General features: G+C 41.6%; 1 protein-coding gene across 6 annotated transcripts in view; it reads left to right on the forward strand.

Moving 5' to 3' along the window:
• The window catches only part of LOC106878581 (protein c-ets-1-A), a 208,469-nt gene that overhangs the window by 42,043 nt on the left and 138,926 nt on the right, over positions 1-27,500 (forward strand). For all 6 annotated transcript variants that reach the window (XM_089352150.1, XM_089352152.1, XM_089352151.1 and 3 more), the window contains exon 3: positions 5,895-6,054. In XM_089352150.1, coding sequence (XP_089208276.1) covers positions 5,895-6,054 — 160 coding nt within the window. The remainder of the gene's footprint in view (positions 1-5,894; positions 6,055-27,500) is intronic.

Here is a 27,500-nt window from a genome sequence, read left to right on the forward strand (position 1 = left end):
ATATATGTGTGTATGTCTATATATGTGTGTATGTGTGTGCATGTTTATATATGTGTGTATGTCTATATATGTGTGTATGTGTGTGCATGTTTATATATGTGTGTATGTCTATATATGTGTGTATGTGTGTGCATGTTTATATATGTGTGTATGTCTATATATGTGTGTATGTGTGTGCATGTTTATATATCTGTGTATGTCTATATATGTGTGTATGTGTGTGCATGTTTATATATCTGTGTATGTCTATATATGTGTGTATGTGTGTGCATGTATATATATGTGTGTATGTCTATATATGTGTGTATGTGTGTGCATGTTTATATATGTGTGTATTCCTTTATTATTATACTTGTTTGTCATCTGTCTGCAGCCATGCTGGAGCACAGCTTCTGTGTGTGGGTGTGTGTGTGTGTGTTTGTGCCTCGTCACTGCTTGACAACCTATGTGTTTATATTCTTGTAACTTAGCAGTTCAGCCTAAGAGATCAATAAAATAAGCACCAAACTCTAGAAAAAACAACAAGACCTGGGGTCGATTCATTCGACTAAAATTCTCCAAGGCGGTGCCCCAGCATGGCCTCAGTTTCATGACTGACACAAGTAAAATGTTAAAAAATACACAAAATATTTTAACACTTTTTTTTTAATATAATTCCTAACATTCTGTTCTGCTCTAGGCACAAGACCCGAAATTTTGGGGGAGGGGGCCAGTCGATTAGATTGACCCCAGTACGCGACTGGTACTTAATTTATCAATTTTCAAAGGATGAAAGGCAAAGTCGACCTCGGCGGAATTTGAACTCAGAACGTAAAGACAAATGAAATGCCTCGGCGTAGTAACGTTTCTGCCAGCTCACCGCCTTTATAATTCCCAATATTGAACCAGCTCTGATTGAGTCACCAGCCCATTCATGCATTTACTTGATCTGCTAGAAATAGCAGCTGATCCACCTCAATTCACAACTTAGTGACTGAAAAAAAAATGATGTGGTAGCAGTAACAGAATCTAGGATAGTGGTGGTGGTGGTAGTGATAGTAGTAGCGGCACTGGTGGTGGTAGTAGGAGTAGTAGTAGTAGTAGTAGCGGCAGTGGTGGTGGTAGTAGGAGTAGTAGTAGTAGTAGTAGAGGTGATTTAGGCAATGGTATTGATGAATATGGTTAGAAATAGTCTAGGATAGCAATGGTGTCGGTGGTGGTGGTAGTAGTAGTAGTTTAATGTCACTCCACACTTTTGCTCCCACCCCTCACCTTAACATCCCCCCCCTTTCTGAACAAGCCACCTGAAGTGAACAGCACACATGCTTCCTTCCGTAGCCAACCTGCTTGACTAGTGGATCGAAAAGAAATAAATTTTGTAGTACATGTTGTAGCGGGTTGTGGTAGCTGTGATAATGACGTAGTGGCAGTGGTGGTGGTAGTCGTGGTTGTCGTCATTGTGGCGGTGGTAGATATGGTAGTAGTAGTGGTGGTGGTGGCGGTGGTAGATATGGTTGTGGTGGTGGTATTGGGAGGGGTTAATTATACAATGGGCTCAGGTTTTGGCTGTGTGGTAAGAAGCTTGCTTCCCAGCCCCATGGTTCCAGGTTCAGTCCCACTTCATGGCACCTTGCGCAAATGTCTTCTACTATAGCTGCAAGCCAACTAAAGCTTTGTGGGTGGATTTGGTAAATGGAAACTGAAAGAAGCTTATTTACATTATTTACATTTGACAGATATTCGTCCTCATCTTGTTTGTTGTTAACACAACGTTTCGGCTGATATACCCTCCAGCCTTCGTCAGGTGTCTTGGGGAAATTTCGAACCTGGGTTCTCATTCCTTTCGATGTTATTATTATTATTATTATTATTATTATTATTATTATTATTACTAACCCAATTATTAACCCAAGACACCTGACGAAGGCTGGAGGGTATATCAGCCGAAACGTTGTGTTAACAACAAACAAGATGAGGACGAATATCCGTCAAATGTAAATAATGTAAATAATTCCTCATCTCTTAAATATAGAACTGTATGAAAGAAGCTTGTCATATATATATATATATATATGTGTGTGTGTGTGTATTTGTTTCCCCCCCCCCCATCTCTGCTAACAATTCTGTCAGCTCCGAAGCCTTTATAATAATAATAATAGATATTACAAAGTGGTGGGTGTCAGGAAGGGCAGTCAACTGGAGAAACTATGCCAAAGCAGACGTTGGAATTTGGTGCAGCCTTACGGTTCACCACATCCAACCCATTTTGGTACTGAAATTAGATGTGTTAACCCTTTTGATACCAACCTGGCTGAAACCACGTCTGGCTCTGTAGCACAAATGTCTTGTTTTCAAAAGTTCTGAACTAAAATCTTCCACCAAACCTTAGTCACAATTTATGTTCCTAACACTAGCTTAATAACTAAGTTATTTTACTAAATTCTTTGTTATATTTAAAATTAATTGAAAAAAGCACAGAGCTTCTCAACAGAAATATGGTAACAAAAGGGTTAAAATATATAATGGAGAAACAATTATTAACCCTTTTGATACCAACCTGGCTGAAACTGCCTCTGGCTCTGAGTACAAATGTCTTGTTTTCATAAGTTCTGAATTAAAATCTTCCACCAAACCTTAGTCACAATCTATGTTCCTAACACTAGCTTAATGATAACTAAGTTATTTTACTAAATTCTTTGTTGTATTTAAAATTAATTGAAAGAAACACAGAGCATCTCAAAATAAATACAGTAACGAAAGGGTTAACAAATGATTAATTCAAAATACAGAGTGCAGCAGAAGTAACGCCCTGTGTTTGTGTATATGTGTCTTTATGATGTGTCTATTTTCCACTACCATTTGTAAACCAGTGTTGGTTTGTTTACGTCCCCATTAATATAACTGTTCAGCAGAAGAGATCAATAAAATAAGTACCAAACTGTAAAGAAAGAATAAAACAAAAAGCAGGTACTGAGGTCGAATTGTTTGACTAAAACCCTTCAAGGTTGTGCCCCAGCCTGGCCGCAGCCAAATGACTAAAACAAATGGAAAGAAAATGAAGACAGCAAAGGAGGAGAGCGGCCATTTGTGTTGGATGGAGGGGACGGAACGAAAGCCTACGCTGGAGCAACGATCTGACCTAACCCCTAAACACTTTTATTTTATCGAGGGGAACCTACCCCCAAGTTCGTGTTCTGTCAAACTAACCGACCCCTCAACGAAAAAGAGGGATGAAATATGGAAAGCGAAAAGTCAACCTTGGCCCCTTAACAAACGGAGAGGATTTCAACAGGGGGAACATGTTTATAAGAAAGGACACACATAGTTAAACACTGCAAAAAAAGACTGAAAACCCCCCAAAAAACTATCATTAAACTAGCAGAACTTCACCCTTAGACCCCTCCCCCCAGCACCCGTATCCCCGCTCCCTTCAACACCCCCACCACAGGCAGTCAGTCAGGGACTCTATGGCTTCTGGCACTCCACCTAATAGTAGTAGTAGTAGTGATGATAATAATAATAATAATAATAATAATAATAATAATAATAATAATAATAATAATAGTAGCAACAACAATGATAATCAAATGAACAGCAGTACAAGTTTGGAACAAGAAAACCTGCTGTGTACTGTCTCTTTCTCTCTCTTTCTCCCTCTTTCTCTCTCTGCTTCTCTTTCTCTTTTCTCCCTCTTTCTCCCCTTCAAACCGTCCTCATACCCCTCCCCCTCATCTACACCCACCACATAACAGATAAGTGTTGTCTTGCTGCCCCAGTTTTTTCAACTCACCTACTTTAAAAATGTCTCTCTTTTTTCTACGATTTCACTATCTGTCTGTCTATCTATCTATCTATCTATCTATGTATCTATCTGTCTGTCTGTCTGTCTGTCTGTCTGTCTGTCTGTCTGTCTGTATGTCTATCTATCTATCTATGTCTGTCTGTCTATCTATCTATCTGTCTCTCTGCCTGTCTGTCTGTCTCTAACTATCTATCTGTCTGTCTGTCTATCTATCTGTCTGTCTGTCTGTCTGTCTGTCTGTCTGTCTATCTATCTGTCTCTCTGCCTGTCTGTCTGTCTCTATCTATCTATCTGTCTCTCTCTCTCTCTCTGTATGTGTCTATCTATCTATCTATCTATCTATCTATCTATCTATCTATCTACCTATCTATCTATCTTGCTAGCTAGCTATTTGTCTGGCTGTTTGTCTGTCTATCTGCCTGTCCGTCCGTCTGCCGCTTTCTCTCCCCCTCTCTTTCTCTCTCTCTCTCTCTCTCTCTCTCTCTCTCTCTCTCTCTCTCTCTCTCTTTATCTTCCTCTAAGTTGTCTGTCTTGTTTAATTTTCTTTTTTCATGATCTATTTTCCTTTCTTTTCTTCTTTCTTTATTTTTTCTTCCCTTTCTTTCATACATTTACTTTTTGTCATTTCGTTGTTTTGTGTGTGTGTGTCTTTTATAACTTTTTTTTGTTATATATATAAATGTGCATATGTATGTATTCCTATGTATATGTAACACATGCATGAAAGCAAATATGTATGCATATAAGTATATGTAACATGTAGCACTGGCGTGTCTGTGTGGTAACAAGCTTGCTTTGCAACCACATGGTTCTGGGTTCAGTCCTATTGCATGGCACCCTGGGCAAATAAAAGAATAAAAGAAAATAATATATATATACATATATATATAAGGGTGTGTGTGTGTGTGGTACAAAAATAAAACAAAACAAAGTAAAAAAATAAACAGAGAAACAAGTAAAGAGGGTGTATTAGGTTGATGCTCAAAAAGAAGTCTCTAATGTTTTGAGTCTGTGCTCTTCTGCGGTCTGCATTAAAGCAAAAAATATTTAATAAAGTTTACTAACTTTGTATGACATCAGGAGAAAATGTTACTGAGATTTTAAGCGAAACCCTTCCTTTGGGAGAGAGAACAGTTTCTGTGACGAAGGACTTTGAAACATCGCAATTCTCTCCTCGAATGGTATACAAAGTGCACTATATATGATCAAATGTATGCTCACACACACACACACACACACACACACACACACACACACACACACACACACACACACACACACACACATATATGTGTGTGTGTGTAGATACATGTATAGATGTGCTGTCTCATGACATTACCTGAATGAAGTGTGAGGTAATTCTCAAGGGAAAGCAAGATGATAATGGTAGTGTATAGGACTTCAGGGAGAAGTTGATGGTTGCTGCGAACCCTGTCATGATAAGGGGAAAGTCTATCTTATGCTCTATTACAAATAACAAAGATGGCATTTTCTTTTTTTTTTTTTACTTCTCTCTTACAATACGAAGCAGGGTTTGCTATCTAAACCCCACGGGTACATTTTATTTTTAATGTTTGCCAGTGGCATCTATGTCTTCTGCTCCATCTGGCCACAGCTAAATATATATACCTTTTCTTTGAGAACAATTCGGTCTTAGTAGACGCATTACATGTGATCTCCTAGCACACTAACCGTCCACCTAATGGTCTCCGTTATATATACATATACAATAATCCTTTGAGATCTCAGATAATTTTTCTGAATCTCCTGATTCTTTCAATGTGCTAAGTTCCCTGATATTAAATTGATATTAATTAATATCCAACTTTTTACCTTACTGTTTTAATTTATATACCTTTTATATTTTCTAGTCATTCTGACTGCGGCCATGCTATGGCACCACCCTGACGGTGTTTTAGTTGAACAAATCAACCGCAGGATTTTTTTAATTTTAAAGCCTGGTACTTATTCTATCGGTCTCTTTTTTTTTCTGAGCCGTTTAGTTACAGGGATAGGCCAAACACACCAGCGCTGGTTGTCAAGTGGGGGACAAACATGCTGAGCAATGAATGGCAATATTAATCTTCAATATTCTCTCATTTATCTATTTCAGATGACGTACGGTGACAGCAGTGCTTCTCTGAAACCAAACTGTGCCCATGATCTGTCCTTGTTGAATCTGTCAGAAGCTTGTGATGATACACCTCTTCAACCTCATCTTGGTACTATTCAGAAAGTACCATCCATCTCGGACCTCTCTGAAGACAGTCAAGGTACATGTCACACGCTTTATTTTAATCTTCTCTGTTTCTAATCTTTCTGGCTTTGCTTGTGTTTCTTTCACTCCATCACACCCATATCATGTTTCTCAACCAGGGTTCCCCAGAACCCCAGGATGTCGCAAAAGGTTCCTAGGTGTTCTGCGAGAAAAGTGAGATAAGCTAATGCTAATTTCATGATTGTCATATTACTATACATGCGAAACATCTTATTTGTTATTGTAATATTGTTATATAGACATCATCCTATCTAACCTATTATGTTATCAAAAAAATATAACAACCATAGGAGTGGCTGTGTGGTAAGTAGCTTGCTTACCAACCACATGGTTCCGGGTTCAGTCCTACTGCGTGACACCTTGGGCAAGTGTCTTCTACTATAGCCACAGGCCGACCAAAGCCTTGTGAGTGGATTTGGTAGACAGAAACTGAAAGAAGCCTGTTGTGTGTGTGTGCATATATATATATATATATATATATATATATATATATATATATATATATATATATATATATATATACATATATATATATATATGTGTGTGTGTGTGTGTGTGTGTATATATATACGATGGGCTTCTTATATATGTATATGTTTGTGTGTCTGTGTTTGCCCCCCCCCCCATCATCGTTCGACAACCAATGCTGGTGTGTTTACGTCCTTATAACTTAACAGTTCAGCAAAAAAAAGACCGATAGAATAAGTACTAGACTTACAAAGAATAAATTTTAGGGTCGATTTGTCCGGTGCTCCAGCATGGCCACAGTCAAATGACTGAAGCAAGTAAAAGAATAGAAAAGAATCTAGGATCATGTTTATATTGGCAGAGAGAAAATATAAACATAGGGATGGAATGGATGAGTGGTAGAGTGAGTTGGAAGTGAGATGAAAGTAAATGTACAGGGATAGGTAGCTAGATGATAGATATGCTGGTAGATTGAGAGAGGCTAAGAAATTGCTAGATAGGTAGATAGACTGATAGATGGATTCACAGAGACATAGTCAGGTACAGACATACATAAATAATTATTGGTGCCACAACCCCTGGGCTACAGAGAGAGAGACAATTGACAGACAAGTAGATAGATAGATAAACACATTGACCGATAGACAGACAGATGGATAGATAGATACAGACAAACAATGACATATATTAACTTGTAGATAAATGGATGAATGCATAGATTGATAGATAGATAGATAGATAGATAGATAGATAGATAGATAGATAGATAGATAAGTAGATAGGTAGGTTGGTTAATTTCTGGAATTCAAAGAAGCATAAGATATATAGACACTTAGAGACATAGCTAGATATATATATATATATATATATATATATATATATATATAGCCGTATAAAGACAACAGATATATAGATAGATACATAGATTAACAAAAAAACGCATACAAACAAACCAAAAGAGGGACTAAAAGGTGAATAACAAGCACTTAGGGTGGAGTAGACAAGAAAAAAGAATAAAGGGAAAACGACAGCAACAATAATCAAAGCCAAAACCACAGTGACACTTAGAAAAGAGAGTAGAGGATGGGTGAGTTGGCTCGCAGAGTTAATTAACTGTGGTGCACGTATGTGGTTGATCTCCTTACAACTTGAAGTGGTCAAGCACTGTGCTTGCCCCTTAAAGAATACAGTAATCTAGAGTCCATTGTCCACCACTGTCCACCTGGAGACAAAAGGTGGAGGGCGGAGGAAGTTTATTTATAGATTTTAAACACCATTTACAGGGCAACATGTCATCTTTTATATAAATAATTTTCACATCTTTATCACAAACCACCACCACCACCACTACTGCTACTACTACTACTACTACTACTACTACTAATACTAATACTACTACCACCATAATCATCATCATCTTTACCTGTACAGCTATGAAGATGGACATGATTAGAAAGTGGACGTAGTGTTATAAATCTCTACTCCTCCCTCTACCTCTTGTTGCCAGATAGAGACAAAGAGGTGGGGAGAGGAGGTCAGATTAGGGATGAGAAAGCAGCCGAGGGGGTGAAACATAAAAGAAAGAGAGGAGGGAGAGAGAGAGAGAGGAAGGGACAAGATCTTTTCTTTCTCACCCTCACTGTCGCCATCAACACCACGTATTCTTTGATGGTGGTGGTGGTGGTGGAAGGAGAAACAGTGTATCTCAGTGTCTCTTCTGCTTCCTACACCATTACGATGTCAATATTTTATAGATCGGTGGTGGAGATGGAGGCGGGGGACTAGCTTCTTCTTAGATGCGTCACCACCTTTGTTTTCTACACCATTAAAACCTGTTGTCTCCCAGACCAAAAAAAAAAAAAAAGGGACAAGCATCTTAAAGACAAAAAGAAAGGAATTGTTTCTAATTGTAGTGGCGAAAGACAGAGATAGTGGCGGTGGGAGCAGTCGTAATGATGGTGGTGATGCAGAGCATTTCCTCCCCAGACAGATTAAATCTAGTTAGTACTACTTACCTCCCTTCCACCTTCATTTACATAGTTTCCACCGAGTCAAATTTAGTCCAGAGATCATCACGCGTTTTGACCTCTCGTTCCCGCCCCCCTCTCTCTCTCTCCCTCTCTCGTCCACGCTTTATGTTTCTCCCTAAATGACACAGCAGTGTTTCTGTCTAGGTATGGATAATGTATGTGTGACTATTACGTGTGTGTGTGTGTGTGTGTGTGTCTGGTGAACAGCGCCATCTGAGCAGCTTTGTGGTCCCATCAGGCGGCGAAATTTTTTTCCCACGAGAGTTCCGGACCCTAGGAATGAATTCATTTGCATACAGCCAACCAAAGTTCACCTTAAGCGGTGTTGTAAGTCGACCGATCACCAAGTTATGCCTGATTTTATAGAAGGAGACAAGTTATTAGATAGATTGGCATCTATACCTATTATCGGATATTGTTAGGGCCCCATAGGGTAAAGATGTGGATAGGGAAATTGTGGGTACAGGGTGATGTTCTAGGAACCCCCCTTACTATTTTAGAAAGTAAACAACACAAATAACTACGCAGAGGCAGCCATGATTGAAACAAGAACAAGAACAAAAAGCATTATTACAAGAGGAAAAGAAGCATAACCATTCCTTAACCGAGTGACCTTATCTTATCAGTCAAAGCTATCTGCTGTACTGATGAATCTCACAAGAGCACTAGCTCTTCTTTACGGGAATCAGCAAACAAATTCCTTGCTGATAGGTGCTACACAATGGACTCCTGGGATGTTACGTTCACCCCAGGTGTTGATGTGTGGTAAGAAATTTACTTCCCAACCACATGGTTCCAGGTTCATTCCTACTGCGTGACATTTTGGGCAAATGTTTTCTACTATAGTCCGGGGGCCGACCAATGCCTTGTCAGTGGATTTGGTTGACGGAAACTGAGAGAAGCCTGTCGTATATATGTATTTATGTGCGTGTGTGTCTTTGAGTCTTGTTTGTTCCTCACAACCGCTTAATAACCGGTGTTGGTGTGTTTACGTCCCCGTAACTTAGCAGTTCGGTAAACAGACCGATAGAATAAGTACCTGACTTCAAAAAAGAAAAAAAAAGAAAGAAAGAAAAGGAAAGAAAAGTTCTGGTGTCGATTCATTCAATTAAAATTCTTCAAGGCGATGCCCCAGCCTGGCCAGACCAACACGAACAACAAAAGCAATCCCGTCACCATAACACCAAATAATAGTATACTAACTTCATTGTACTATTAGTATGGTGGTGGTGGTGTCTACTAGTAAAAGCTGTGATGATAGTTGTAATAGTAATAAGTATTTATTGGTGGTGATGGTGTTCTAAGCCTGCACTCTCCCACCCGCCCCTCCTTACCTCGACTCCGCCACTTCTCCCTCTCCATCACCTTCTCCCCACCCACCCGCTTCTCGTCACCCACTATATCCCACCCCCACCCATCCACCCAGTTTAGCGGCAAAGTTTTGTTAGCATAAAAGGAAGTTTGTTTTAGCTTTGATCTTTGTTTATTTACTTGTCTGTTGTGGTTGTGTGTGTGCGTTGTCGAACGTGTGTGTGTGTATGTGTATTGTCGTACGTGTATATATGTGTGTCTGTGTGTGTGTATTGTCAAACGTGTGTATTTCTTTGTATGTGTGTGTGTTTTATCGAACGTGTATGTATGTGTGTCTCTGTGTGTATTGTCGAACGTGTGTGTCTGTGTATGTGTATTGTCGAACGTGTGTATTTTCAGTGCGTGTGTGTGTGTATATATATATGCACGTAGGTATGTGTGCGAGTACCGCTGTACATGTATTTGTGTGTGTGTGTGTCTAGCTACGTCTGTGTGTGTCTAGCTATGTCTGTGTACAGTTATATGTGTGTGTATGTTCATGTATCAATGCGTGCATGTCTTCTGTGTGTGTGTGTATACATATTGTATGTATGTATGTGTGTGTGTATACCTTAGTCCAGCGTATTTCAAACGTTTTTGTCGCGACCCACTGAAGGGTCGGGACCCACAGTCTGAAAAAACGCTGCCTTAGTCTCTCTCTCTCTCTCTATTTGTTTTAGCATTTTGTGCATGTGTTTGTTATTAATCCTTTGTACGTTTCGGTCTGTTTGTCTTTTGTCTTTCTACATGTGTATATATTTGTGTGCATGCATTTGTTTTCTCTGCTTGTCTTCAATAGTTTGTTCGCTTCTTTGTGTGTGTGTGTGTGTCTTTGTGTGTTACTGCAAATGACAGTTTGTTCTCAAACGTGTGTGCCTGTGTTTACATTTCATACCAACGGACCTCTTCTTTGGTTTTTGGATACGCGCGCACGCACACACACACACTTCGCTTGGGGGCGTCGACACAACAGTAATCAATGTTGGGATTTGAACTCAGAATGCAAAGAGTCAGATCAAACGTCACAAGGCATCTTGCCAATCTCCTGTTCTGGATTGGTACTTTTTTTTCTTTTGTATCGACCTCAAGAAAAAAATAAGGCGAAGTTGATGTCGGTGGAATTTGAAATCTGAGCGCAGAACGTTTGAATCAATACCACGAGCCAAGGCATAAGTCCATAATAATAATCTACTATCACGTGATGACGTGAACGACGAGGCTATCAAATGTTGTTACACATCGCTAGTCAAAATGCGCTTTTGCATTGTTTTAGCCTTCAAATGACGCCACCCTGCTGACTAGGCGAGCTGGTCAACATTCCACCTTGATCGTCTGGAGTAACGTGAGATAAAGTGTTTTGCTCAAGAACACAACGCGCCGCCCACTCAGGGGAATCGAACCCGCGATCTAGTGATCGTGAATACAACAGCCTAACCACTAGGCCACGCGCCTCCACAAATATAAATTGTGAAATCAAAGGTTCCTTTGATGCACCCCACCATGCTTTTATGTACTTGAAATTTACCCTTGCAATTAGCTAAGGGAACTTGATGCAGAAGTTCCCTTCTGGTCTGTGGCTGTGATCATTTGCTGTTTTCTCTAAAGTCAGTCTAAACGTATTTGAGACAGTGATTATTAACCTTTTTAATATCTGGGCCAGGTGTAAAACCTGGAATTTTTAGAGGGCCGCAGAAAAAAAAAAAACAGCTATAGGCGCAGGAGTGGCTGTGCGGTAAGTAGTTTGCTTACCAACCACATGGTTCCAGGTTCATTCCCACTGCGTGGCACCTTGGGCAAGTGTCTTCTTCTATAGCCTCAGGCCGACCAAAGCCTTGTGAGTGGATTTGGAAGATGGAAACTGAAAGAAGCCAGTCGTATATATGTATATATATATATATGTATATATATATATATATATATATATATATATATATATATATATATATATATATATGTATATGTGTGTGTGTGTATATGTTTGTGTCTGTGTTTGTCTCACCAACATCGCTTGACAACCGATGCTGGTGTGTTTATGTCCCCGTAACTTAGCGGTTCGGCAAAAGTGACCGATAGAATAAGTACTACGCTTCTAAAGAATAGGTCCTGGGGTCGATTTGCTCGACTAAAAGGCGGTGCTCCAGCATGGCCACAGTCAAATGACTGAAACAAGTAAAAGAGTAAAAGAGAGTAAAGAAAAATTTATAATGTTCATGAAGGGAAGACCGTCGTGGGCCGCCGGAGGAACGCTTCAAGGCTGCCTGTGGCCCTCGGAGCCGCGGTTGAGAACTGCTGATTTAGGACCACATTAACTTATGTCTTTTTTGGAGTCAAAAGAATGAGATTTGGCTGCTATTTCTAGTAGGTCGATCAACCGTGTAGAGGGCCCCTGTCTTCGTTGGTGGCTTAAGAGGTTTATCTTCTTGTGTGTCATGAATGTGTCTGCCACTGGTTAGTTTATTTTAAGTCTTGTCGTTGTGATCCGTAGGTCAGAGGTTAGTAAGTTTATGATAATAGGTCACAAGAGAGATGGAGGGAGGGGAGGGAGGGAGGGAGGGAGGTAGAGCCAGTGATTGGTTTGAGACAGTAACAGAAACGACCAGGTTAAAACAATAGCGAACATATATTTATTTCTTTATTGCCCACAAGGGGCTAAACACAGGGGACAACCAAGGACAGACAAAGGGATTAAGTCGATTACATTGACCCCAGTGCGCAACTGGTACGGTACTTATTTAATCGACCCCGAAAGGATGAAAGGCAAAGTCGACCTCGGCGGAATTTGAACTCAGAACGTAACGGCAGCCGAAATACCGCTAAGCATTTCGCCCGGCATGCTAACGTTTCTGCCAACTCTTGGAAGGACTTCCAAGCAAATAAATATATATGGCTGTTGTCGTTTGGTTTCTTCTGATCAATCCTGATTGAGAAGACCTTAAGGTTAAAGACGTTCCAACCGTGATCCACCAGTCTTATTTTTGAGAAACGGGGTCTTCCTACGAATATCTTATTTAACGTCTGTTCCTCTTTTCTAAGACGGGATGAGGGTCGTTGCTTTTGTTTAACGTCAAGTTAGCCCTGATGGACCAGACCTATGATAAAAGGCGACCCAGCTGTGACTATCTCGCCTTTTGATTTGGCGATGTTCGGTGAAGGGCACCTTGGACTACATTAACAATGTAGCTGCTCCCTCGTCGACTCGAAATCGCTAAACGCGGTGGCCCAAAAACAAGGTAGTTTACAGCTTTACCACGAACATATAGGCGCAGGCGTGGCTGTGGTAAGAAGCTTGGGAATCTCTCTGAATGATTTTGAAGAACTTTACATCTGACGCTGGTTTTGATAAAGAGTTCTAAAAGCAGAAGGCGGCGAGCTGGCAGAAACATTAGCACACCGGGCGAAATGCTTAGCGGTATTTCGTCAGCCATTACGTTCTGAGTTCAAATTCCGCCGAGGTCAAATTTGTCTTTCATCCTTTCGGGGTCGATAAATTAAGTACCAGTTACGCACTGGGGTCGATGTAATCGACTTAATCCCTTTATCTGTCCTTGTTTGTCCCCTCTATGTTTAGCCCCTTGTGAACAATAAAGAAATAAGAAGCTTGCTTCTGAACCACATGGTTCTGGGTTCAGTCCCACTACGTGGCATTTTGGGAAAGTGTCTTCTACTACAGCCTCAGGCCGACCAAAGCCTGGTTGACGGAAACTGAAAGAAGCACATGTATATATATGTGTGTGTGTGTCTGTGTTTGTCCCCTACCACCGCTTGACAACCGGTATTGATGTGTTTACGTTCGCGTAACGATGCGGTTCGGCAAAGAGAAACCGATAGAATAAGTACCAGGCTTTAAAAAAAAAGTCCTGTCTTGGAGTCGGTTTGTTCGACTAAAACACTTCAAGGCGATGCTCCAGCAAGGCCGCAGTCAAATGACAGAAACTAGTAAAAGAAAAAAATAAAAGAATACTGGCCAACACGTGTTGTTTTTGTGTAGACCCTGGTCAGTTCTGATTTTGAGTTTATTTAAGGCCGTGGTCATTTCAGGTTGGGAGGTCAGTTTAATTAAGACAGTGGTCACTTCCCTCACCACAGGTCAGTTCAGTGTATATTTAAAGATTGTTATCTTTGTGGCCGTACGCGTTAGTTTACGAAGCCTCCTTGTTTGTTTACATGTATCTCTGTCCACCGCCGTTTTGTGTACATTTCATGTAGTTAACTTTGACCAGTGGTCATCCATGCCAAAATAGCCATTGCTTTATTTACAAAGCCAATAAATATGCAGTCAAGAAAATCCTACCAACGTCTGTAATTGTATTTTTTTCTTATAAAAATCCTTTTGGTTTTATTTATTCTCGGCACTTTTTTAATTTCTGTTATCTTTGTCTGTTTGTTTGACTCTACTTCATGTCTTTCTCTCTGCTTGCCTGTCTGTCTGTCTACATCTTTTTTTTTTTAAACTTGTTTTAGTTATTTGACTGCGGCCATTCTGGAGCACCGCTTTGAGTCGAAGAAATCGACCCCAGGACTTATTCTTTATAAGCCTGGTACTTATTCTATAGGTCCCTGTAGCCGAACCACTAAGTTACGGGGACATAAACACACGAACATCGGTTGTCAAGCGATGGCGGGAGGACAAACACACACACACACACACACATATGGATTTACTTTCCGTAATGAGATTAAAAAACCAAGGCTGTGTAGATTTTAGAACATTTATAAATAGGTCTTACAGCTGTTTCCAGTGGTGTCAATGTCCCATTGACACCACTACTGCTCATAACCTATATATATATATATATATATATATATATATATATATATGTGTATGTATGTATATATGCGACAGGCTTCTTTCAGTTTCCGTCTCCCAAATCCACTCCCAAGACTTTGCTCGCCCAAGGCTATAGTAGAAGACACTTTCCGAAGGTGCCAACCAGTGGGACTGAACCCGGAACCGTGTGGTTGAGAAGCAAGCTTCTTACCACACAACCACCCCGGCGCCTATCTCTATCTCTCTCTTGTTTTTTGAGTTTTGTTGTTGTTTTTTTTTTGGGGGGGGGGTCTCTTACAAAAGTAGGACTGTCTGTATTATTGTTTCTCGTGTTGCTGGTGTCATTTCGTATTGTTTTAACTGTTGCTGGTGGCGGCAGCGGCGGTAAGTGACGCTGCATGGTGTTGCTGGTTGCAGTCGGTGTTTAATTTTGTTGCCTTGCAGACAGTCGCTTTTGTTGTTGTTGTAATTGATGATGATGATGGTGGTGCTGATAGTGGTGGTCATGACTTTTAAGGGAGCGGGGGGGGGGAATGATATTTGTCATTTAGTAAAGTGTTTGCAAAGCACCATTATGGCGGTGAATCGCATGTCTGGAATGTTCTGTGACATTTCAAGGGAAAATGGTACGGGATAAGCGATATCAGCGATATGATCGTCCGTATACTCGAGAGGGCCCTAGGGCCAGGACGTCATACAGTAACACGACCCTGAGCAACCCCTGACCCTCTGGCAGATATACGTCCTACGCCAGTGGACGGTCAAGACGCCTGGAATAGAGGAATAATCGTTACACACAAATACGGACAAACACACACACATACACACGCGTGTGTGTAGATATGAATGTATGCGTATGTTGTACGAAGCAGTGTTGAATAAAAAAAAATTCTCCTGTGGCTATCTCCGCAGCGAAAGGTCTTATCATGTCCGAATACAGTCCTGGGCTGATAACTGCCTTGTGAGTGAATTTAGTTGACCGAAACTGTGTGGAAACCCATGGTATATGTGCCTGCGTGTGTGTATGTGTGTGCATCCCTTTGTGTTTGTCCTCCCTCGCTTGACAGCCGGTGTTGGTTTGTTTACGTCTCCGCAATCTGGCGGTTCGGCAAAAGAGACCGATTGAACAAGTACTGAAGTTGATTCGTTTGTCTAAACCGGTCGTTCTCAACCTTTTTGATATCCGATCCGCGAAATTTTTCCCCACGAGAGTTCTGGACCCCAGTAATGAACTCATTTGCATACAGCCAATCAGAGCTTACCTTCTACCAAGTAAACTCAAGACGAAGAACGGTGTTGCAAGCCGACCGATCGCCAAGTTATGTCGGACTTTAGAAGGAGACAAGTAATTAGATAGATTTGCATCTCTACCTATTATCGGATTTTGTTAGGGACCCATGTGGTAAAGATGTGGATGGGAAAGATGTGGGTTGAGGGTGATGTGTTAGCACCCCTCTCCCCTTAATGTTTTACAAAGTAAACAACAACACAAATAACTACGCAGAAGCAGCCATTGTTGAAACAAGAACAAGAACAAAAAGCATTATTAAAAGAGAAAAAAGCATGGTCATTCCTTACCCAAGTGATCTTATCTTATCGCCCATCACTTGTTATACGCTCATGAATTAGTTTGATAGTCGAACTCTGATTGGCTGTATGTAAATGAGTTTATAACTGGAGTCCGGAACTCTCGTGGGAAAAAAATCGCATCCGAGCCAGATCCTAAACCTGGATTTTTTCAAGGGGTCACACCAGAAAGAGTAAAACAAGTCAATTAAAGAAAAAAAATCATTACATTTTTAGAGGAAAGACCGTTGGGGGCCACCGGAAGGATGCTTCAGGGCCGCATGTGAACGATCCTGAGAACTGCGGTTGAGAACCGCTGGTCGAAAAGCCTTCAAGGAGATGCCCCAGCATGGCCGCAGTCCAGTGACTGAAACAAGTAAAAGAAGATGTTCTGCGCTACCCGAATGTTTCACCATGGTCTTACACCAGTAATCCATATCCTCCACGCTACCTCCTCACTACATCCACCCGCTTTACACCCCACGATGTTGTTAAACGGGGTGTGGGGACCGATGACGATAATGTGGGTGAAGGAAAGGAAGTGGGTGAGTCGATCGACCAAAGACCCAATAAATAAAAACAAATACGAGACCTTCGTACCCGAAACTAAATCTCCATGTTCGAATACTGTTACGGTATGGCGGGGTTGTTGAATGTCTTTTTTTTTCTTTTTTTATTATCCCCACCCCCTGCTCTGACCACTCATGCATGCAGCAAGATCTACTGATAACCTTTATACGCATGATTTGTCGGTGGTGGTGGTGGTTGAGACTCATCATTACGTGCAAACACTCACATCATAAACTTAAACTCACACACACACACACTCATACATCACATAACACACACACACACACACACACCATATACATTCACAAACACACACACTCGTACATCACAACATTTACACACTTCACACGATACATACACATCAAACAACACACACACGCACACCACATACATCGCGCACATACACACATCACACAATACACACACACTCCTACATCGCACAACATACTCACACACACATCACACAACACACACCTCACACTCATACAACACACACTCATACATCACACACACACATTCAAACACCACACAACACGCACTCGCACATCAGGTGTCACACACACACATTCAGACATTCTCATACATCACACACAGACACTCACATACACACACACTCGCACATCACATACATCACACATACACACACACTCGCACATCACATACACACACATTCATACACCACACAACACACACTCACACATCAAACACTACCACGCACATACACACACACATACACTTTACAGATAGACATGCATATCTAGTGAGAGACGAGGTGATGTTGCTGATGGTAGTTTTGTTGTTTTGCCCCAGCTCGGGCGGTGACTGAGCAGGCCAGTGGTCAAACGACATTCCAGCCGTACCCATCCCGCTCCTCCCCTTTTCATCTGTGCAGGAACACGTCAAAGAACGTCCTTTTTTCGCGTTTATGCTCTACAAGACGACACTAAGTGGTTGTGTGGCAAGTAGCTTACTTACCAACCACATGGTTCCGGGTTCAGTCCCACTGTGTGGCACCTTGGGCTGACGTATTCTGTTATAGCCACGGGCCGAGCAAAGCCTTGAGAGCGGATTTTGTAGACGGAAACTGAAAGAAGCCCGATATATGTATGTGTGTGTTTGTTTCCCCCACCATCGCTTGACAACCGATGCTGGTGTGTTTACGTCCCCGTAACTTAGCGGTTCGGCAAAAGACACCGATAGAATAAGTACTAGGCTTACAAAGAATAAGTCCTGGGGTCCATTCGTTCGACTAAAAGCGGTGCTCCAGCATGGCCGCAGTCAAATGACTGAAACAAATAAGAGAATGCCATATGATTTGAGGAAGATTTACTTGCTATTTCTAGCAAATCGATCAACCACGTAGAGGCACCTTGTTTGGCTCATGGCGATGGAAGTAAAAACGGACTGTGTGTGTGTGTGTGTGAGTGGATGGATATATAAGTAAGAAATAGTGATGCTGGTGGTGGTGGAGGGGGAGGAGGAGATGGGGCTGGTGCTGGTGACGGTCATTTTATCAGCTGCAGGGAAAGTTCCCCACTTAACAAGGAGTTGACACTAATCCGAGGAGTTTAACACGTTTATAGAGAGAATATGTTCTTCCCAATCACCTGAACACTCCCCTACACCTCTTACTCCTCCTCCTCATCCTGCCTCCTCCCTTTTCTCTTGCCTTCTGTCCTTCTCCTCCTTTTGTATATAACTTCCATTGCCGTGTGTAACTAACTGTTGCAGGTGGCAAAGTTTGTAGAGTGCCGGACTACACAATCTATGGATTACTGGTTCGTATCTCCACGAGACAGAACTGTGATCTAGGAGCATTGAAGTCACGGTCGAAGTATATTTAGCACTAGATACCTCGTCCGGAAGACAGAGCTTGGCAGAATTGTTAACACGCCGTGCAAAATGCTTAGCGGTACTTCGTCCGTCTTTACGTTCTGAGTTCAGATTCCGCCAAGGTCGACTTTGCCTTTCATCCTTTCGGGGTCGATAAATTAAGTATCAGTTGCGCACTTGGGTCGATGTAATCGACTTAATCCCTTTGTCTGTTCTTGTTTGTCCCCTCTGTGTTTAGCCCCTTGTGGGCAGTAAAGAAATAAGAATTGTTGAATGGCTGTGTGGTAAGTAGCTTGCTTACCAACCACATGGTTCCGGGTTCAGTCCCACTGCATGGCACCTTGGGCAAGTGTCTTCTACTATATAGCCTGGAGCCGACCAAAGCATTGTGAGTGGATTTGGTAGACGGAAACTGAAAGAAGCCCGTCGTATATATGTATGTGTGTGTATATGTTTGTATATCTGTTCTCCCCCCCAACATCGTTTGACAACCGATGCTGGTGTGTTTACGTCCCCGTAACTTAGTGATTCGGCAAAATAGTCTGATAGAATAAGTACTAGGCTTACAAAGAATAAGTCCTGGGGTCGTTTTGCTCGACTAAAATGTGGTGCTCCAACATGGCTACAGTCAAAGTGACTGAAACAAGTAAAAGAGAGTAAAAGATTACGCCGAGCAAAATGCTTAACGGCATTTCGTAGGTCCTTACGTTCTGAGTTCAAATTCCGCCAAGGTCGACTTTACTTTTCATCCTTTCAGGATGACTACCAGTTGCACACTGAGGCCGATATCATCGATTTGCCCCCCCCCCCAGCTCAAAATCGCTGGCATTATACCAAGATTTGAAACCAATAATACATATGACACAAGCTGGCAGAATCGTTACTGGGCCGGACAAAATGCTTAGCGGCATTTCGTCCGTCTTTACGTTTCTCGAGTTCAAATTCAGTTTCCGTCGACCAAATCCACTCACAAGACTCTCTGGTCGGCCCGAGGCTTATTGTAAAAGAATGCATGCTCATGGTCCCACGCTCCGGAATTGAACCGCGCACAATGTGGTTAGGAAGCAAACTTCTTAAACCACACAGCCACACCTGCGCCTAAAAATATCTTTCCCAAAAAGGTTAGGAGAGAGAGAGGGGTGGGTACGGGGAGGGGGAGACAGACAGACAGATAGACAGACACATCTACAAGCACGTGTTTGCATGTGACTGTCTCGTATGGTTAATTGAAGAGGTAAAGTTATCTTTGAATTTTGATAATGAATATGATACGGTGTGTGTGTGTGTCTACGTGTTGCTTTGATGTGTCTGTACGTTTGTATATATTACATACATACACACACACACACACACACAAAATACACACACCCACCCACACATACACATACACACATGTATAACGTGTATTCGCTAGAAACAGGTGTGTTAAGTAGACGTAGAGAAGATTGTTGTTAGCACGACTTGTGGATTGACAATGCGTGGAGTTGTAATAAGTTAGGTGTGTGTGCGCACGTATGTGTGTGTGAATGCGTCGGTGTGCGTGTGTGTAACCAATGTGACCAGGTGTGACAATAATCCTAACGATAATAATAATAATAATAATAATAATAATAATGATAACGAGCGGAGTTGTGTGAATGTTAATGAGTAGGTAGTGACAGGGGGAGGGTTGGAGGGAGGTGTGTGAGTGTGTTGTCGAAAGTGGAGGTTTGAGAGGCGGGGTATATAATGAATTTTTTGTTCTCATCTCAGAAACTCTGCGGAAAATGGTGTATGTGCGCATGTATATATATATATATATATATATATATATATATATATATATATATATATATATATATATGTGTGTGTGTGTGTGTATGTGTGTGTGTGTGTGTGTACATATATAAAATGCATGTGTTGACATTTATGTTGGTATGGTATGTATATATATATATATATATATATATATATATATATAATATACACACGTGTGTGTGCATGCATACTCGTGTGTATATATATATGTGTGTGTGTATATATATATATGTTCATGTATGTGTGTGGTGCATGTGTCTATGCGTATGTGAAGATATCGTGTGGGGTGTGAATATACCATTTTGTGTGTGTATATATATGTGTGTGTGCGTGTGAAAAAGGTGAGGAAAACAAGCTTCTTACATTTGTGTTAAAGTCCCTCGTTCTCCTCCTCCTCCTCCTGCTCCCCGCTCACTTCTTTCATTCATACTCCAGCGGTGTGTGGTCGTGGTGAGGTACGACCAAGGAGATAGCGATAGTGATGGTGGTGGCGGCAGAGAGTGAGGTGGGGGTGAGAATCCCACCTCCACTCTTGTATCACCTGATGCTTTAATTGACCAGGTGTGTTATCGAAATGAACATCAGCACCTACACAACTAAGAACAACAGTTGTGTTGTTGTCGTCGTTGTTACCTACCCGGGTATATAAGGGGGTATGTAGTATATATATATTGGTTGTAGCTCTCGTAGTTGTGTATAGTTGTGGTAATGGTTGTAGTGGTGTTGTGTATAAATATGATGGTGGTAGTGTAGTTTCGTATGACTGTCATGGTACAGGTAGTAGTAGGGAAGTAGTAGTGGTGCGCAGGTGGAGATAGCTGTGTTGGTGGTAGTTTAGTAGTGATAAGGCTTAGGTGGGTTGGTGTGTTTTTAGAGGTATTGGAGGCAGTTTAGAAGTGGTGGCTTCGTAAAGGTGGTTGTGTTGATAGTAATGCAGAAGTGGTAGATTTTCAAGTTTAACTCTTCAGATTTTCCAAAGAACTCAGAGCCAACACTTAAAGTAACGTTGTTTCGTATACGAATACGTCTATATAAGCAATATGATCGAAGATAGAAAAAATAGGTAATGGGTGTGTAGATACATATTTCAAGAGTTATTGCTCTTTCATCAGCGCCACTTCCAACCCATCAACTATCGACGAACGCATTGCTTAAATATACCCATTAAGTTTAGCGGTGTATCGCTATGAGGTAGATCAATTTACATATTAATCACATTCCTGGCAACTGGTACGTAAATACCAATTGCTCGGAAAGACGGCATTTCGTTTTGCTCAGCTTAGTTTCACTAAACTTTGTGGGTGTATAAGCAATACGTTTGTGGAAACTTGATGGGTTGGATGTAATGCTGATGAGAGAGCAATAACTCTTGAAATATGTATATACATCCATTACCGTGTGTGTGTGTATATATATATATATATATATATATATATATATATATATATATATACGATGGACTTCTTTCAACTTCCGTGAACCAAATGTACTCACAAGCCTTTGGGCGGACCGAGAGCACTTGCCCAAGGTGCTACACAGTGGGGCTGAACTGAGAACCATGTGGTTGAGAAGCACACTACTTGCCACGCATCCACACCTGCGCCTATGTTACCCCTTTTTGTATTACTGACAGGTACAATGTAAACTTCCATACAGTTTCCATCTACTCGATTCCCTTCACTTCACCGGGCTCGGAGATGACCCATTACTGTGTACTCAAGATATGCCGCGTGTTGAAATCGAACCTAGCATCTCATCATTACGATGCGAACTTCTTAATCACTCGACCACGTTTGTGCGCGCGCTCGTGTGTGTGTGTGTGTGTGTGTGTGTGTAACGTGGCGTCTTGTTGCTTGATTGTTCAGCGGTGGGTCTCTCCTTGTTTTATGGTCATTACATACGCTGCCCAAAATATGATGACAGCTGGATATTCTTCTTTCTACCTAAACCCCACCTTCCCCTCGGTCTGCGTGAGAGACAGACAGACAGAAAGAGAGAGAATATGATAGACAGAGTAGATCTGCATCTCCTACTCACCCTGCCAGCTTTGTAAACCGAACCCACGCCGCTACATCGCTAAGAGGTTCGTGTTACTTATTTCGCTCCTTCTCGATTCGTACCTGACTAATGACGAGAAATGGCATAAAATATTCAATATTGTTATTGACATATGTCAAAAACTGATGACTGAACCAATGCCTGGGGAATTTACTGGTTGACCGGAAGAGGAAGGAGTGAGAGCTATCTATCTATCTATCTATCTATCTATCTATCTATCTACCCCTCTCTATCTATCTATCTATCTATCTATCTATCTATCTTATCTACCTACCTTTCTGTCTATCGCTCTTTGTCTCTGACTCTCCGTCGGTTACGACGACGAGCGTACCAGTTTGGTCGGATCAACAGAACAGCCAGCCTGTGAAATTAACGTGCTCCAGTAGAGCTGATGCTCTTTAATGATGGTGTTGTTGATGATGATGATAGCTATTACAGCGGCGTTCTTTGATGTCAGTACATAAATAAGAGAGTTAGATACGAGAGAAAATAATCCGCCTGTTGCGATTATCACCGCATTTACACTCTCTCTCTCTCCCTCTCACCCCTATTCTACACATAACAGTCTGTCGTATATTCTCTGTATAAATCATTTTCTTTCCATTTTATTCTCCCATAGGAATTAATCGAAATCTACCTTTCTGCCTTCGTTCATTTATTTATTTATTTATTTATTTATTCTTTGTTTTGTTCATCTTTCGCCATTACGCCACACAACAGCCTCCTCCTCCTCTTCTCTTCCATCACGGCTCCAACCCTACCTGCCTCTTCTTCTCCTTCCTCCACGCCGCCATCCTCTATCGCCTTTCCTGTCATCGGACGTAAATATCAACGCAGTTACACTCTCACACGGTTCGTACTGCCCTCCAATCATCGGACAAATTAAGGTGGCTAATCAATCGATCTCCTATCGATTTCTCGATCACTTTACACCTCGTAATCGGATCCAATCATTGCTGTTGACGTGTACACCTATTTAATTGTTTTCCAGCGACAGGTGACTTTATTCTGGTTTTTTTTTTTGGTTTTTTTGGGTTTTTTTTAAAAATATTTGATAAGCTAATATTTCAGACTGGATACCATCCATCCCAACGCCCCCTGGCGGCATCTTCTCGCTTCCAACTGAAACCTATCGTCACGTCACGCACCACGTAGATGTCTCTGTTGATAAGAGTACGTGGCAACCGACCGACCGACCAGCCAGCCAACCAAACGGGCGACCAACCAACAAACCAGCCAGGCAATCGACCGATTTATCCGACCGAAGAACCGGCAATTGACCAAACGGCCGGCCATCCGACCGACCGACTGACTGACCATGCGACCAACCAACCGATTTTCTGACCAACCAATTGACCATTCAAGCAGCCAGTCGAACAACCAAGTGATTGATTATCCGAACAAACGACTGACCAACTGACCAATCGGACCAAAAGCTGGCACTCCGTCGGTTACGACGTTACGGTCTCCAGTTGATCTGATCAACAGAACAGCCTGTACATCAAATTAACGTGCAAGTGGCTGAGTATTCCACAAATACGTGCATCCTTTAATGCAGTTACCAGGGTGATTCAGCATGATAGAGAATGTGACAGGACTGGCCCCTTTGAAATACAGGTACAACACATTTTTGCCAGCTGAATGGACTGGAGCAAAGGTGAAATAAAATGTCTTGCTCAAGGACACAACGCACTGCCGGGTATTGAACTCACAGCCTTACGATCGTGATTCGAATATCCTAACCACGAAGCTACACCCTTTCACCTGCCTGCCGGACCATCCGATAGGACCAAGGGTGAAGCGAACGTCTGACCTAAATAACCATGCTGATTGTTGTTGTCGAGTTATATTTATCTCAACTCCGGCGCGTCGAACAAACTTCCGTTCAAAGACATTCCAAAATGTCTTACCGTGTTTAATTACCTTTGTGGTTTCTTTTTTATCTTTCACACGTTTCAATCATTCGGTTGCGGCATCGCTGAGGCAACATCTGGAAGGATTTTTTTTTTCTTATCGAATGACCCAACCCCAGTAGTTATTCTATCGATCTCTTTTGCCGAATTACCGTTATGAGGACGTAAACATACCAACACCGGTTGTCAAGCGGTGGTAGGGGACAAACACAGGCGCAAAAACACACTGTCTGTCTATCTATCTATCTATCTATCTATCTATCTATCTATCTATCTGTCTATCTATCTGTCTATTTATCTGTCTATCTCTCTGGATGTCAGTCTGTTTGTTCGTCTGTCTGTCTGCTTGTCTATCTATCTGTCTGTCTGTTTGTCTATCTATCTATCTATCTATCTGTTTGCCTGTTTTTCTATCTACCTATCTGTCCATCCATCCATCCATCCATCCGACAGGCTTCTTTCAGTTTCCGTCTACCAGACTCACTCACTAGGGTTTGGTCGGCCTGAGGCTATATAGCAGAAGTCGCTTGCCCAAGGTGCCACGTAGTGTGACTGAACCTGGAGCAATGTGGCTGGCAAGCAAGCTTCTTACCACACAGCCACGCATGTGCTTTCCTTAACGGTTTGTGTTTAAAATCCATCGCCATTTTCTAGATTCGTTAAAATAAAATAAATATCAATCAATTCAACTGGTCATCGATGTAATCGATTGTACCACCTTTACTGTTAATCTATGTGTTTGTGTGTCAAACTGGACACCAATATGGCTGAAATATTATCAAATTTAGCTTAGGTGTCATTTGAACTTGGATCGTTTCGAGTGAATATTGTCCGGTGTTACTCTTTTACTCATTTACTTGTTTCAGTCACTTGACTGTGGCCATGCTGGAGCACCGCCTTCAGTCGAGCAAATCGACCCCAGGACTTATTCTTTGTAAGCCTATGGTCTAACCCTGGGTTGCATGTAGATGGATGGGCATGTGTGGATTGGTCATCTCAGTCATCGTCATCATCATCATCATCATCATCATCATCACTACCACCATCACATCACTGTTCTCATCATCACCATCACCATCATCAACGCTTTCTTCATCACCATATTATCATCAGCATTGTCATCACCACCACCTCCATACCAGTTATCTTCATCACTATCATTATTACTACCACCACAACCACCATCGCCACCCCCATCATCATCATCATCATCATCATCATCATCATCATCATCATCATCATCATCATCATCATCATCGTTGTTGCATGACAAGGTGTACAACAGGTCCCTTTGTATACCAGACGGTTAAGTAGAACGGGTGGGCACAGAGTTTTCACCTGATGGTAAACATTTATATAAGGGCTCGCTCAGATACATGCGTAGAATGAACACACACACACACACACACACACACACACACACACACACACACACACACACACACACACACACACACATACGTGTGTATCATAGACGCGCATGTATGTATATGTCTCAGGTAGGTGTGTATAAGTGTCTATATTCAGATATACATTTACAGCTGGCAATTAGATAAACGTGTGTATATGTGCGTTTACACACATATATACACACATATTTACATAAGCTATTAGATAAATGCGGGTGTATTTATATTTGTATATACCCATATACACACATTTACATAAGGTAATCGAATACAAATAATTGCCTGTGTATACGCATATATTATTATTTGTTGTTATTACTACTACTACTCCTATTATAAGTGATATTAATTGTAGTAGTAGTAGTAAATAGCTGGTGTATGGATACACATGTACAAACACACACACACATACACGTACGCAATCGTATCAAATATTATGTTTCCAATTAGCCATCCCGTCCGCATACAATCAGTTGTCTCCTCCTTTCCCACCACCCCACTTTCCACACACACACACACACACATGCATGCACTCACACCCATTCACCCGGTACCTAAGCCATCTTCGTCTACCCTCTCCCCCACCCCCTGTCCTCTTCGATCGTGGCCCATCCATCATCTGGTGTGAAACGGATCCAAGATTTTGGCTATTAGCAAGCACCCCTGCTGTTGTTGTAACGCCACCACTACCCACCGGGGTGGTGTGAGATCTGGCGGTGGTGTGGATGAATATTAGATGTTTTGTTTAGAACAACAACAACAACAGCTAATACTATCGATACCCCACCTGGGACTTACGAAGGTAGACACAAAATGCTTAACCGTATTTCTTCTGACCCTTTACGTTCCGGGTTCAAATCTCGCCTAGGTCGGCTTTGCTTCTTATTCTTTCGGAGTCGAATAAAGTGCTAGTGGATACTGGGCTCCATGTAATCGATTTGCCCCTCCCCTCAAAATTGCTGGCCTGCTTTCAATATTCGGTCCGGCAAAATGCCGGATAAAATGCTTAACGACATTTCGTCCGTCTAAGTTCTGAGTTCAAATTCCGCTGAGGTTGACTTTGCTTTTCATCCTTTCGGGATCGATCAAATAAGTACCAGTTGAATATTGAGGTTGATGTAATTGACCTTCCTACCTCTCGAAATTTGTACCTTGTGCCAAAATCTGAGAGGATCCTAAATTAGTGACCATTATCGGAATCTTTAAAGCATCGGTGACGATGCCTTGCGGTATTTAATCCTATAGTTTTATTGCATACTTTTTCTGCAATACTGAGCACGGTTTTGCGGGTCTCTTAGTCACGAGTAGTGTTTTGTTTTGGTTTTGTTATTTTTATTGTATTAAAAGTAGTAATGGTTCTCCGTTGTTTTCCACGATGACTATTCAGTTGTCTAATCATCTGTACCAGCTACACATTAGCTGAATATTCTCCAGACGTGTGTGTACAGATACCCTTGGCAAAATCGGCATGTTGAATCAACGTGATTCAATCACGGAAGGCCTTGTCAGTAATGGTCGTCTGGATCTATTATCAGATGCGTTCCAGCAACGACCATTTCGTCTTTTATTCAAACAGTAAACGAAAGATCCTCCGTCGTTGTCGACAGTGTACAAGAGACAATCATTTGTTTGCGTGAAGTGACTAAATGTCTATTCTCTGGCTGAACCGGCATCATACA

This window comes from Octopus bimaculoides, chromosome 5 (assembly GCF_046866305.1).
Source record: "Octopus bimaculoides isolate indiv1 chromosome 5, ASM4686630v1, whole genome shotgun sequence".
NCBI classification, from domain to species: Eukaryota; Metazoa; Mollusca; class Cephalopoda; order Octopoda; family Octopodidae; genus Octopus; species Octopus bimaculoides.